The 16,227-nt window shown below is 37.8% G+C and overlaps 1 protein-coding gene across 1 annotated transcript; it reads right to left on the minus strand.

Moving 5' to 3' along the window:
• Positions 1 to 9,219: 9,219 nt before the first annotated feature.
• On the minus strand, positions 9,220 to 14,207 carry LOC149797720 (uncharacterized). The gene is made up of 2 exons (XM_089960472.1): positions 14,096 to 14,207; positions 9,220 to 10,948 (listed from the first exon to the last, which is right to left on the minus strand). Exon 2 carries the CDS (start codon positions 10,941 to 10,943, stop codon positions 9,288 to 9,290), a length of 1,656 nt encoding a protein of 551 aa, XP_089816598.1. The 5' UTR covers positions 10,944 to 10,948; positions 14,096 to 14,207; the 3' UTR covers positions 9,220 to 9,287.
• Between the last annotated feature and the right edge of the window lie 2,020 nt (positions 14,208 to 16,227).

The raw sequence follows: 16,227 nt of genomic DNA on the forward strand, positions 1-16,227 counted from the left end.
CCCATATTTATTTTTCTACAGTAAATCTAGCCAGATCAGCCATTAGTTCACAAGCTTATACTGAATAATTAGTTATATATTTCTGAGTTCGTGCTCACTTAACCAGTCATATCCGGGTTAAACCACTTAACTGATTTTCATCCACATTAAGCCCATTTTAGCATTTTAAAAGTAGTCCATGACCATCTACTATCCATCTACTATATTTTCTTTCAAATACCTGGCTCACAGATCATGCCCAAGATCGACGGGGGGGGGGGGGGGAGGCCGAACAACACGTTTTAATTTTATAAAACAAAGATTTTGTTTGAACAATAACTATGAGAGGCCCGGGTGTTTCTCTCTCTCTCTCTCTCTCTCTCTCTCTCTCCGGCACTGATCATGCCATTTTTATGGAAAAACATGGCACAGTGGTAGTGAACTATTTTGAAAAGTAGAATGCGGTTTTACGTCCAGTGGTCGTCAAATTTGTCAGACATATACCTGGCTCAGCTAAGCTCCTACCCATCCTAGTTTTGAAATTAGTTGATTCAGTGGTCGTGGGGGAAAAAAATTTGTTATAACAGGCCAGCCTAACACTCAACAAAATTAAAGGATAAAGAGTCAGCGCCTAACCCCTGCTTAGGTAAATACACTTCATCCAGTCAAATTGCTGTTACAACACTCTCATTCCATTAATCTACTGATTATTAGAGGTAAATATTTGTTGCTGTATATAGTGATTTATTCCAACTAGGCTATATATACTAATCAATTAATCAATTAAACATAGCAAAACATTAAAGCCATATATGTGTTATAAATTAAAAACAATATACAGATATTTAAATTATTTTAATGCACTCACAGGGAGTATACAAATAAGCTATCGTCATTCATGCACAACTGTGTGCCACACTTCTTTAAAAGGAATGTGTAATACTATACTTAAAGCGCTGGTTGAATCATTAGTATAAAAAAAGATAGTGGTTTAAAATATAGCAAAGTCGGTGTACCAACTCGGAGAACATTTAACTTATATATTTCAAACTCATCAAATTAGACGCTTCTCTACAACATCTTCATTATCTAAGACGTTTCGCGATATCAAAAGCAGTATAACAATAGACAGGAATCCTTGTCAAAAGTTGAATAAAACTGGACAGGATTCATCGTTAAAAGCAGTATAATATCAGACAGGAATCCTGGTCAATAGCAGTGTAATATTAGACAGGAATCCTCGTCAAACGCATTGTAATATTATACAGGAATCCTCGTATTAATGCGGTCGATGTTTCATTTATTTTCTCGCAGCTCAGGACATGTGGCACATTTATGGCCTTATAAACTAACCTATTAGCGAGACAGTCGACTTTGACTTTTTGCCTTGCGCCGGTTCCCGTTGTAATTTCCACTCCAGTCATTTTAAGTTGTATTTTTGTGTTTTACGGTTTTTTTTAACGTGAAAATCACTATATTGATTGTGCGGCTACGATCGAATGCCGTGTGAAACCACGGGGCTGTGACCAGGGGGCCGTATGCATCGACGATATAGAGCTAGCTGTGGACAGCTCGATCACACATTGATTGGGCTTGGTTGCACCACGGCGTACAAAGAGTTTTGGTAGTGCTGTTTCTCGTAAGAGTTGGGTCCACACCATTGCAACCTCGAATGACCTTCTGCACGACGTATTCGGCATTAGAGTGTACCTCCCTCTCGTTTTTATCTGGGGCTGATGCGACAGACCATGTTTTCTCCTACATCCCTTTTATCTCTCTGAAGTCCTCTCCACCCAGTGTTCTTCTACCAGTATTTTACATGATTCATGCTGTCGATGGTAAACTCTATGTGGAGGACAAAAGGCTCCATCTACTAAATGCTGCAGCTCGACCCATGGTATAGTCATTAGGCCATGGCGCAAGGCTACCTCAAAGACTATGTCGTCTCTTTATGTCAGCGGTTCGTCCCAAATGGCCTATATTCGGGGCCGTTTGTCTTCAGAGAACCCCTTGGAGTTGTAAAAGCGAGGATGCTTCGGGTGGATCTGTGCGAGGACATCGTCACAGAACTTGTCGAAGTTGATATCAAGGGTCTGTGATATAGACTAATATTGGGACGGATAGCAGATGTGCTTTTGGATGAAGTCAAAACTCCACTCAAGATGCGACACAGTTTTGAAGTAGCCTCAAAAGTAATAATGCCGTAAGGAAAGGCATTGTGAAGGCAGAAGTAAATGTTGCATCGCCCTCATCACTTTAAGATATGCGGTTTATCAGGCTGTATAGAGTGATGGTCTCCGTCTTGTATTCTTTGCAGGTTCTGTTGCAACATGAATTGGTCGGGCAGACAACAAAAAAAAAAAAACAACACTTTTTCACGTGGGGTACGCCAAATGTTTTTGTCTTCTCTTAAGTCAAGCTCAAGAATCCTTTTTCCGAGATAGCTTCCGGCAGCCTGGATATGGCCGACATTTGATGGTCCTTTTGTCAGTTTGAAGTTGCCCACCGGAACATTCGTCTACGAGTGATTGTATTTTATCATCTAGCAGTCCCGCCTAGTAGTTCTCTATTACCTTTATAGTCTATTTACGTGGTAAATCTTCATCTATCAGTCTTGTATTCTCCTCTTTGTCCCACTCGTTATCCATAGAAATTTGCTGCCGGTTCTCAAGGGCAGATATATGTGTACATACAGCCATCCCCGATCCTCCATCTAGCAAGCGAGCAGATATGTAGGATAACGACTCGAAAGGACCCCACATCTTACCATCCGCAGAAGTCTGTTTTTCTAGACTGAAACTGCAGTGTCGCCTAGTGCTGTAACAAACTTTTGGAACTAGATGCGCATGCTGTTAAGAATGGGGTGTGAAATCGGTCGACATCTATCTGAAAGTTATCTCGCTATACCTGGTCTACAACTATTTAAATATCTGGATCAAGCTTTGTGCGTCGCTGTGTGGTAGGGTCTCGCTCTTGTCTTGGTATTATAGAGTCAGCCCATAAGTCTTTGGTGATGAAGGCTCTTCCAGAACAGGGTTGTTAGCATAAAGCTGATCGAAAGCCATAACATATTTATTTACAAACCAAAATTGGTCGTTATACAGGAACAGTGCAAATGGCACCCCTTTGGCTCAAACTGTGACACCATGTTGCCCTGAATATCAATAGCAACATGTGGTAAAAGCCCTTTAAGCAGCCAAGTCTCAGCGTCAGCCCAGCACATGTCCTTGGGCCTGTCGCCAGTAGAGAATGATTGGTCTGGGCCGGCAAGCTTCCATAAACATTCATAAGTAAGAGAGTTTCGCTAAACATTCATATGTAAGGTTGGGGTTTGTCTTTAACGACGCTTTTCAAAAGCCAGTTTGTATCGGCCAGGAAAGGCACTGAGCAAACATCGATTCGGACGAAGGTCTGGACTATTCCACAGCGACTGTGGGTTTGTGTGATGCCCACCCACAGGGAGAAGATAGAGGGTTGGTCTTTCTCACACTCGAGTAGTTCCTCTTTTGAAAACAGCACGAACTTCAAGCTAGAGATAGTCACGGATTTCCAACCAGGTTTTATCGATTCATCATCAATATTTGTAAAAGATCGATAACGCTCTTTCTGTTGCTCTGACCTAAGTTCATGCAAGCATGACGCCACTTTTTCTTAACGTCTGATCCCAACCTCCTTTTCTTTCCGTATTGGGAAGGTATGCTAGTTCGCGGGCTCTAGGTGAAATCCGTTGGCAATAGCAGGTTGTACGACACCTGGTAACTGCTGCTCAAGAGAGAGAACGGGGGTTGGCCTTAAAGTTGGTGTATTTTGTTATGAACTAGTCTTCTTTCAAATTTTTCTGTAACTCTTAAAGTTATCAATGGGAAGAAATGTGTTGATTAAAGATGGTATTCATAGTATCACTGCATCTGACAGTGACTTTAATATTTTAGCTGATCTTGTATTTGCAAAACTTGCATGTACTCTCTTGATTTGTTTTGAATTCTTTATATTAAACTTCGTATCATTTAAGTCTTTACTAGACTTTTCAGTTTATGTTCTATTTGTTACACTAATTTGTTATTCCTGCTAGTAGGTTTCTATTATTTCATTTTCATATTCGTCTTGTTCCGTTATATGCTGTTTAGGTTATAAAAACTAAACATTTTTCAAGTTGATTGGCTGTGTAGCTTGTTGTAAAGGGCTCTTTACGCAAGTCGTGGGAGAAACACCTTCCCTGCGCCATTTCTGGCTAACCTGAGCTGCATCATTTGTACACACATTATGGCTTGTTTGGCCTTTTGTTCGTTTAAAATTGTGGCGCATGGCACCCAATGCATATAATTTACACAACACCATCACCTTCCTCACACCATTTTGGCTGATCTAAGCTGCTTCCTTTAGCAGTCTCGATCCATCAACCTTTAGGTTTACAACCCAACGATTATGCCAATGAGCTATTTGAGTCAACTACTATTACTGTAATTACTAGTCTATGTGTAGACTAGTAATGCATGTGCTTGTATAAAATACCGTCTGTCTGTCTATGTTGCAGTTAAGATTGCATCTGAGTTAATTATATCAATGTTTGTTACATTATGAATACTGTCACTGCCCGTTTATTACGTATGTAAACAGCCTCTGTGTATTTACCAAACTGACATGACTTAGTAAATGTGTTTGTTTTATCTGACTGGTTAAGACGGTGATTTAGGCTCAATAAGCGCAAAAATAATCAATTCAAGTTTGTGAATTTTTACGTCTAACAAAATATTATTTGTGAATGTTTTGAGGAGGTAAAATATATTCAGTATATGCTTGTGAATTTATTTATATATTATCTAATAATTGATTAATTATTTATGTTTCAGCGGTGCGCCCAAAGACGCAGAAAATGTATTTAGTTTAAGATTGTAAAGTTAGATCTTATTAATAATTATAGCCGAAAATAGTGGTCTAGGAATTTTTGAAAAACTTTATTGATCTAGGATTTGTTATATATAAAAAATTGCAAACCGGTTGAAAGTGGCGAGTGGGCGAGTGTGTTTTAAAAAAATATAAATTGTGGAAAGTAAAATCTTAGTTTGATTTGATTTTCTGAAAAGTAGCAATAATTATTTTTAAAATGTTTTCAAATGGTCTGGTCAATTGCTGGTGAGCTGGTTGTTGTTGTTGTTGTAGGGTTTAACGCCATTTTTCAGCACAATATAGGCTATACATGGCGGCCAGTATAATTGGTGGAGGAAGAACCCAGGAAAACCCCGGAATGAACCACCGACCCACTAGAAGCTACTGGCAGGCTTTCCCACGTACCCACGTTAGCCGAGCTGGTGAGCTGGTTTATTTCAACACAACACAAATAAATCAGAAAGAAAAGTTAAACGTTTCTACTTTCAACGTATCAGGACCATAATACAATGTACAAAATAAGAACGTTGACTGTAACAATATAGACAGAAGCAGGTTTTGTCATAATGTGTTCAATATTCAGAAATATTTCCACCAAAAACGTTTTACTTTCCGAGAACGTCGTTCTGTCAAAACATTATACACCAAACATATTTCCTTCCTGTATATGTCCTTCCACCGAATTTAGTCGCATTCATGTACTTATGATCTTAGACACATACATATTAAATCTTCTACATTGTGCATCTCTGAGAATTGCAAAAGGCGATAGTGTCAGGTGATATCACCTCGAACGATTCGTTAATTTATCATTGGAATTAATATAAACGTCGTTGAATGTATTAAGTACAATATAGTTAAACTGTCATTTTAATTTGTGCATGCTGTGATAGTAAACATGTCTCATTTTTATTTCAGATTTTTAGTTTTATTTTAATGTCAAAATATGTCAAGGACCATTTGCCTCTTTCTCTGTTACTTAAACAGTGAAAAACGTTAAAATGTTGCTTCAGTATGGGACGCAAAACATTAAGCCAGACTTTTCAGAGCAAACAACGCTTGCACAAGTTATTTCCCTTAGATAATTATGACTATGAGGGCACTAGTATTTTCACAAAAGGGGTTCCAAGTCTTAGACCAGTTACTTCGATTAGATTGCAATAGCTTTCTTTAAGGGAGGGGACAGTGAAAAGAGTATCATTTTGACTCGAAATGGGAAGAGAGGGAGGGGACAGTGAAAAGTATCATTTTGACTGGAAATGGGAAGGGAGGGGACAGTGCAAAGTGTATCATTTTGACTTGAAATGGGAAGGGAGGGGACAGTGAAAATTGTATCATTTTGACTCGAAATGGGAACGGAGGGGACAGTGAAAAGTGTATTATTTTGACTCGAAATGGATTCGATTAAACCTCTCACCCATCCCCAAATACCTCTCTAAATCCTTCACTCCACTGCATTCGGAGTTCACAGCAATAACACCTGTTGTCAACCATTCTGAGTGACAATCGCTTACCTTTAGGTGCACAAGCTATCAAAAGCTGCCAAAGGAACTATGCACTTCTAGAGTAGAGCGAGATTGGCAGTAAATGTATTCTTTAAAATATATTTCAAAAATATCAAAAACAAGCAAAGAAACAAAACTACACCGAGGCAACCACACTCATATATTATACAAAATGTAATATACAGTTCTGAAGTTTCCCAAAAATTGTTTCGAGGATTTTATAGGCACTTTAAAAAAAGAATTATCATGGCGAAGGAGTTATGTACTTTTACCATGGAAATACAGAGGCAGTTCACCCGGTATGGCCTGGGCGGGGATCGATTCCGCGACTATTTGATTTAATGTTTGACACTTTTCCAACTGGCCTACTGCTGCTCCCTCTCCAAAAATGAATTAAGGACATTCGGTATTGGGAATTTCTTTTCTCAGCAGCACAAGAAATTAATTTCATAGTATGAATGTATTACTATCTGAGATTTCTTTTGTTCAAACTCGAATGTGTTAGAATCTGTTAAACTCAAGCAACACTCGAGGATTCAAATTTCTAGACTATAAAGATGGTTACATGATAAATCATCCGCACTCTTTAATTGTATTAAATGATATATCTACAGGACAGTATTCAAACTATGTTGTTTACAAAACGTTAGCTGGACCCGAAAACCTTGCTGTTTTATGGCATCCAAGGAACAAGACAACATCAGCATTTTAAAAGAACAACTCAAAACAGTCCATACTCTGCAGCATGTTTTCGTCTTAATGATTATAGCTGTGCAATAAAGTAACCGATATAATCTGACAATTACAATATCAAGGCCCGGTCCTAGGATGGGCGGGACCCAAGGCAGCAAGCGTTGAGCATAGGGCCCAAGCAAAAACATTGCATTGTCTGAAAACGCAGGGCCCAAGTCGGTTGCCTTGTTGGCCTTGCCCTAGGGACGGGCCTGACAATAGCACGACCTAAAGCAAAGAAGAATTAATTACTCGTATATGTTTCGGTACAAATTCACCAAAGCACTGTTATCATCATTAAACCTCTCACTCGAGAATACATCCACCGTATGCATTAGTCCCGTGTACGAAGTCTCTCAAGAACCATATAGGAATAATTTGCTGTTTATCAAAACCGCCACAAAATTTTGTCAATTTATTACTGGGCTGACATACGTCAACAAAAATTTATGACATATTTAGTCAAAACGTATTTGACCAGTTTTAAATTGTACTCACTTTGCAAGTAGTACTTGGGAAGAGACAATACAAATAAATCATAAAAGCTATGATTGTAAGTTTAAACGTTTTGCAAGATTCTTGCGAAATATCAAATGTTCCCACAGCTGCCTTGGTTAAATGTTTACCGTTGGTAATCCATAGATTACAAATGATGTCAAAACTAACCATTGGTGACGATGTCATACTTTGCACAACACAGTTGGTGGTCAGATCCATCAAAGTGCGATATCGTGGGCAACATTGCCTACATTAAAAACGCGTCCATTTAACACGTGCCAGCAGCCAATATATTCACAGAAGAAAAAAATGAAAAATTAACGCCGATGGCATCTGATAATTTACCAATATTTCACTCTTTTTCAGTATTTTGATAAATGCATGATGGTGGTTTTCTGGGCATACGATCAATCCTGCAATAATTCAGTCTGAGTGCCTTAGTAAATGAAGGTACTTATTGTGTTCACTTTAAGAAACCTAACGTCAGCCACCTGCTGCCTTTGTGAAAAGTTTATACTGATACCACTAGGCAGAATTCTAAACGTACCGATAAGAAGAACAACGCAATAAACTCTAGAAGAGACTGAAGATGCCTTTTTTTCCTACCTTCATCCCATCAAATTGTAGAGCGCCATTGCTCGTGCCGTGCAATTCGTTAGTTATTGACCAGTCCTACTTCTAGAGTAATGTGGTGCTGTCCTAAATTTATTTACAGCGTATTATTTATATACGTAACTCATTTATTAGTGTTTTTAATATATCTATAAGTAAAATGTATTATTTTATTCGTTTGTACGTTGTATAAGCAGCTAGCAAGGGTATGATGCTTGGTACAGCTGAAAGTAGACCGATAAATCTGTCCCCATTGGGATTTTTATATTCTGATTGATTGTCAACTAATTTGAACAGCACACTGTCGCTGATTTACTATCGTAGTCGGTTGATTGTGGGTGTCGAGGAAATAAATTTACTCTAGCGTAGGTAGTGACTTTCTTTTCGACTCAAACCCGAAACGTTATCAGAAGAAGAATAGTGGGTTCTTCTTCAAAACTACGCTGTGAGCGTGCTCATTGACGGGTTCACGTGTGAAATCACATTTTATTTCTGCCTTGAAACTTTGGAAGAAAACTAAATGTAACAGCTTCATCAAACTGTTTGATCAATTGGAAAATAACGGAAGAGACAAGGAAAACCCATGTGGCATCGTGAATCATGACCTATTTTGATTCCAAGTATTAGAATTCTGTTTTCTGCCTAATTGCGTTCTTACGCAGTCGTGGTATTCTTAATTTAAGTATTACGTAATCTCTGGCATTTGGCAAATTATAAACCGTCGCTCGACTTGCTTGCTCATTGGAACATTTGTTCTTTGACGTTTGTGTAGGATACAATCCCTGAAGGTTGCAATTTTCATATATATATATATATATATATATATATATATATATATATATATATATATATATATATATATATATTTATATATTTATATATTAGGTAATTAGAATGGTAAAATTTATTTCCAAGATTTTCAAAGAGTCATTTGGAGAAATTATATCTTTGTTTTCGTATCACTATCTCTGCGATAGGGAATACAAAATTTAATATCACATTTCATTAGCAAATAAATATTCAAGTTATTATTTGTTTGACGAGGTTATATATGCACTAAGGAATCAGTTTGAATCAGTCATACAATGGTTGCCCAGGGATATTTGTGTCATCAAGATGAGTGATAACCGTGGCAGAACGGACATCTTTGTTAAATTCCTTCACAAAAGTCCCACGCTCAAATTGCCAGTTTTCTTTCAACTGCCTAAATTCCACCCCAGGGCCGAGAGGAAACCGAGCCTCATCTGAAGATAAAGAATTTGATTTTGTATGTGACAACATAGGTCCAGTGGGCTGCCTTCGGATTAAAGCGTTGCTTCCTTCGACAGACGTCGCTATTTCGTTGGTTGTTTTGAAGTGTCCTTCTCGTGATACTGGCCGAGAAACGTTCGATACTCCTTGTCCATGACTTAGAACTTGTGAATTTTGAGTTCGGGATGATATGCCTACATTTCCTCCTGCCACAGAATTCGGTTCAATAGAAACGTTTGCATTTTTCAACAGACCTTGCTGTCTAAGTTCTGACAATACAACGTTTGTTATGGAGTGAACTAGAACTGGGTCAACCTCTCTCAATTGCTGGGCAGCGCCCTCTGATACAGATCGTAAATTTGATGACGGATCTTCGAGTGATGAAGAGGTTTGATTTTGTCTTTGGATACCACTTGTGGAGTCAGGCTCTTTCCGGTGCTCTGCCATCATCTGGGATATATCTTGGTCATTTTGCCTTGTCTCTTTATGGATGGACACTCTGGAAGCGCTACTGAAAGCTTGAGAATGAACTGCCGTCATTTGAGTTGATCCCTGCTCATCATAGCTCATAGAAGGGGAGGACTGCTCAGTCGTGCCTTGTCTTGTTGGAGGTAATATTCGCCCTCCAGTTTGTGAGTTTGAGATGATTTGCTCTGCCACGTTGGCTGTTATGTGTGGCGATATACGGCCATTATTTAAAACAAGTGTGTTGCTTTGCTCCGTTGGTTGAGATCCTTGGCCATCTTGTATAATTTCAGAAGTGCGTTGATTATTTCGTCTCTGCATCATTTCTGAAGTTTGTCCGTCACCCGAGACTCGCGGAGAGCTTTGCTCTTGTTTTGTTCGCGCAACTACTGCCAGTTGTGAAGTTTGGGTGCCAATGTAACCTTGTTCAACGTTGTTCACTCTAATATGGGGAGATTCTTGACCATCATGTGACCCGACAGGAAAGGTAATATTTGCAGATCTATCTACAGCTTCCATGAAAAATTGAGCACTATTTCCCGTCTCGTGATTGTCTTCGAATCCTTCTGTTCTGTTCCTAATAACTTGAGTTGTAAGAGGGAGATGAATCACGTTGACTTTATCACATGACGTACCTGGTCCGGAATCGTTCTGAGATAGGTCGCCGTCGTGTGGATGAAGTCCATCGCTTCCGTCAGTATATTCCTGTTCATATCGGCCACCTGGTGAAGTCACGTCTATATTATCCGTCCTAATGCCAATTACCATGTCTTTACTACTTTGATAAAGATTTTCATCTTCACTGGGGACGGGACTCAAGGGTGGTAAAGCAGTACTACTTGTTCCAGGTCTTGAATGTAGCTCTTCAACAACTGTTTGGTTTGTATTCTCAGCACGAAACTCTATCATAGATATGTCTGTCATTGTCGCCATACTAACGAACAAGCGCTGTGCCAGCACAGAAGTACCTGGATGTTCCACTACTTCGTCTGAACCAATCAGACATGTCTTCATTTGATCTGTAGAGGAATATATTTCGCTGAAGTAAATTTCTTTCAAAATTATTTATCACATTTATGATATATTCCCTTTGAAAAAATGAGAAGACATTTTAAAATTATTAAAAACTTCGATTGAAGGAAAAACGTAGGCGAAATGTGACATGTACACCTAACTGCTTCAGACCGCCACCTGAACATTATTCAATGTAAAATGTAAGAACTAGATTTAAAAGACTGAAATATATAAAAACAAGAGCGAAATATGATAATAATCCTCCATCGTTAGGACCACCTACTGATTATCAATTTGCAAACGTTCGTGAATTTAAACTTCAAACAAGAGGCATAAGTGGTTCTCATATTGCTTATCTCGTTTACTAACTGCCAGATGCAAGATAATTGTTTTAGAAGAATTCATTTAATGTTTTTGTTCTAGTTTTAGTCACGGCAGCCATTTTGATGGCAAATTGGTATCACTATATAGCAACAACAACCAAAAAAATAAACAACACGTTTAACACTTTTTGATAACATATATGTCAAAAGTTGTTATTTAGCTCTTTTGCTTGATACATGCCAAAAAGCAGTTGTTTCAGCTGACATAGTATAAATATTCTACTCGGCTAAGTCCGACAAAGAGATAACTTCATACATTGGTAATTAAATGCAGCATAAAATACAGGACATTATAGACAATCGGCAAGACATTCAACCTTGCAATTACTATAGACAAGGTTTCGGAAACAATCCATTGAAAAAGTACGAAGCCAGCTGTGCTTTTTAGCCGAGGCTGGTTTTCAGTGAAATGCTGGTGGTCTATTGTTACATCTACGTTGCGATGCGTTCAAGCAATTAAAATATTTCATCGAGAGATATCTTGGACGGTGATCCTATCTTCTAACCGATTATAATTTTGTTTTGGGGTCCAGAGTGGCCGCGTGGTCTAAAGCGCTCTCCGGTACGGATCAATGCCATCTCACCTCTGTCTGCGTGGGTTCGAGTTTTGGATTCAGCCAATGTGGGTATGTGAGAAAGCTTGCCAGTAGTTTCTCGTGGGTCGGTGGTTCTTTCTGGGATTTTCCCGTGTTCTTCCTCCACCATTAATACTGGCCCTATTAAACCCTACAACAACAACAAAAACAACAACAATAACGTTGTTTTGTTTTGGGGTTTTTTGTTGTTGTTTGTTTATATTTTTTACATTAACATTCTATTTGAAACTGTCAACGCGGTTTCTAACGATGCACAGTAAATAATAAAATATGTCCTTTGTTTCGGATAGGTACCATGTACACTATTGCGCAAGGCATGAATTCAAAACCTACTGCAGGTCGCGAATGGAATAGTTTTTGTCTATAGGTTTAATTCGTAAAGTTTCAGACACCTTCATGTCTTGCTGTTTGTTTAGGTGGCACTCTAGGGTTTCGTATTTTGCAATGGTTAGAATTTTAAAGAAAAAGAATTTCATCGGGTTTCCTTACTGGTTATACTGGCTATTTAATAAAGACCTTGTATATCTTGGATATTATTCAAAGAACCTTTAATTCCCTTCATTTTGATGTATCATTGATGGGTATAATATGGGTTATAGAGTATAAACTTGGCCTTACTCCATATATGTACCTTTCAAAAAAACTGCTAGCTCCACTTGGTCATTTTCACCCCCTGGACTTTAGAAGTAAATTGTAAACAAAAGAGCCAATAACTTTTTTATTTACAATTGATATATTTGGTAATTCATCCATTTCACTTTCAGAAGCTGGTATTGTCTATTTTGGAAAAATTCATTCTCCCTATTTTAACAGATGCTAAAGATAGTGTACTTTCGACTAATTCGGGCTGAGTTTTTTTTAGCACAAGGGAGCAGTCATTTTAATTAGCAGTGTGCTTAGATCATGTACCGTTTCCATAAGTACAATGTTCAAGGAAATGTCAGCCACATTACATCAAAATACTATAGAGATATACCAACATTCTCTCCACTGTGCATGTTTCAAATGCAAAGAATTTCACCTTACATACGTCATTCTCTCAAAAGACCATAATAACTGGTAAGCGCCCCCTTACATGTAATGGTCCAAATTCCAGGTGGCCAATACCAATCATTAACACAGAGTTTGATACAGACTGTATCTCAAATAATAATTTTAATCTTGTTTTTTATCTGCGTTTAATATGTTTTCCATGTAGTTTTCATTTGTGTTATATTTTGGTCAATTCGTTGCAAAATGAAACATCTATCTAAATTAACCGCTCCGGTGGCCTAGTGGTTAGAGCGTCCGCCTCGGATGCGGGAGGTCGTGGGTTCGATCCCCGGCCAAGTCATACCAACGACTTACAAAAATTGTACTAACAGTTACCTCGCTTGGCGTTCAGCATTAAGAGGTTAGTGTTAGGACTGGTCGACCTGGTGTCAGGATAATGTGACTGGGTGGGACATCATGCTACATGTCTGCGGCAAGATGCCTAGTGCTAGACATCACTATAAACTGCCACATTGCAGACATCGTAGCAATATGACTCAATTTTTTTAAAGCTACGTTAAAAATCAAAATCACATCACACATCACATCTATCTAAATTTGTATCCATAACATGTAATTTATCGTTCAAAATTTTTGAATGGATTCGACATCTAACTTTACACTTTCTCGGTTGTAAATTTATTATTTACCTTATTAAGGTTTTCATCTAATACGTCTTTTAATCATAGATGCCTTATGTATCGTCATCCTTTCTTGTTGTTGCTGCTGGTAAAGGCTTTACAGATATCAGGGCATTGAATTTCCCTGAATTAGCAAGCTGCTTGCTTTGCACATGCATCGACTCCCCTCTACGTGACTTTAGATGTTTTTGTTTGTGTGTCCAGTATGGGCACTATTTGGGCACTTCTTTTGTCTGGATGTGTGACAGCCAAATGTGACATCCAAATATTAGGAATGTTACAACATGTTACAAATGTGCAAGACAAATGTTACAAAATGCTTTTAATTTAATATTTTTCTGTCACATGTTCAAAGCACAACTCAGCAAAATTCGTAAACATCACCATTCCTGACTCAGAAATTGTAAACATATTGTTTTCGATATCATTTTATGAATGACAACACCTTGGCGGACATCTTTAGTTTCCTTTCATTTGCAAGTTTAATATGTATTACTTACCTGATGAGTTACTGGATTTGCTTGCTTTCTTTTTACATATGATGATTATCACGATGATAACAATGATGAAGACCAGTCCTCCAGCTACAGATCCGGCAATTAACGCAATATAAATGGAAGATCCTGATGTATCTGATGATGTTGCTATTGTTTGATTAGTGAGAGCTGGAACGGTAACGATTTGCAGAGAACGAATATGAATATATATATATATATATATATATATATATATATATATATATATATATATATATATATATATATATATATATATATGTATATAAACAATACAAATCATATGGCCAAAAACAATCCTTTGAAACGCACTGGATCCAGCAAGGGATCGCGTGTGTCAGTGATTCACACCCAGCGCTCTTTTAGCCTTATAATACCACTTTAAACATATTCCTTACATATAATCCAATAAATTGAGTAGTCCTCTTATTTAATACCGGAAGTATCGAAAATCATTGTAGAAATAGTTGTAAAATGTCGTTTACCTTTTTTAGCCGATATTTTCGTTTTGATCGTCCGCTATATTAGTTCAAATAATGATTACTTCCGTTCTCAGCCTCGTTTGTTTGTGTGCCATATAAGGACATTGACGCCTAATTTGGAAACGTAAACAAATCGTAGTAAAAATTTGGCGCCGTTTGAGTCGGATATTCTACGCATTAGAAGTAAATACGGTTTATCGGCAACTTTGAAATTCCACCAAGAAGCGATTATTCGCCACTTGATTGATAATCACATAGCGTAGAATATCCAAAATATGGTCTGGCAAGCCTTACGTAGAAAAGGGGTCACGGCGAGTCTCGGACAGGATGAGGTTAGTGCAACCATGCCAATTTATTTTATCGTGCATGGGCTTAAAAAATTCAAAATAAGCCAAACTTCTTTCACAACATGATTATACTTATGTAGTAGATTTCTACACTGTTTGTTTTTCTGACTTTAGTGATGATTTGTTTTATTCCATTACATGATATGGGATCAGTTCGTAGCCTCAACCACAACAAAGCAAGTTGAGGCTACGACATCGTAGCTAATTCTTCTACAGAAAATCTCCAAATAGTTGTTTTTATCGATACCTCAAGACCTGACATGTTTGTGCTATGGCCAGATCCGTCGTCGCATGCGAGCACATCGTCAGGAGTTGTCCAAATTAATGTTCGTTGGACATGCTGGTGGGCCTATACTGGTGGACATAACTGTTTTGTTCAATATGGTCACCCAAACCCACATTTCACGTATCCTTATCTATATATATATATATATATATATATATATATATATATATATATATATACAGAGAGAGAGAGAGACAGACAGACAGACAGACAGAGACAGACAGACAGGCAGAGAGAGAGAGAGAGAGAAGTGCGTGACAAAATGTTTGTCTTGAAAAAGTTTCAATAAATATGGATCGATATCTAAGTTTGCAAGAATGATGCAGACGATTGATGAACTTGAAAGAAACAATTAGAAAATTTTCCACTTTCCGTGCAGAAGCTACATTTGAATCTGTAAATCGGTAAAAACTAGTCCAAAATAATTTACTTCACTCTACTTTTAAATCCTTTCAAACATACTGCCAGCGAAATATGGTTCACACCATATTTCAATCAAACGAACACAAACTACTCTTCATTTCCACCATATTTCAATCAAGTGATAGCCAGCTTGCCTTCATTTCCACTATGATCATTCAAAATGATAGCGAACGTTTTTCGTTTTTCCATAATAGTCAAATGATTGCCAACTGCTCTATCTTCTTATATTAATTGTGTCGTATATACTTACGGCATGTAGCTGAAAGAGAAGTTTAGAAAAAGTCAGTTTCTAAATTGAAGAAAAACGAAATTATTAAACATTTCTCTTCCTGCGATGTGCAGCAACTATTAGATTCAACGGAGCAAATGAGCTGTGTCACAGATGAAATAAGCTCGAACGCAAAAGTGAGGAATTTTGTTAGTTACTGCTATTATTATTATTATTATTATCGTTGCTGCTGTTTCTGATGATTAAATATAGTAACAATAGCAACAATAGAAGTAGTGGTAGTAGCAGTAGTAGTAGAAGTTATTGTTGTGGTATGGGGTGGGGTTGTAGCTACTTGTGTTGAAGCAAAA

The sequence above is a fragment of the Sinohyriopsis cumingii genome, chromosome 6, assembly GCF_028554795.1.
Source record: "Sinohyriopsis cumingii isolate HCF-2022 chromosome 6, ASM2855479v2, whole genome shotgun sequence".
NCBI lineage: Eukaryota > Metazoa > Mollusca > Bivalvia > Unionida > Unionidae > Sinohyriopsis > Sinohyriopsis cumingii.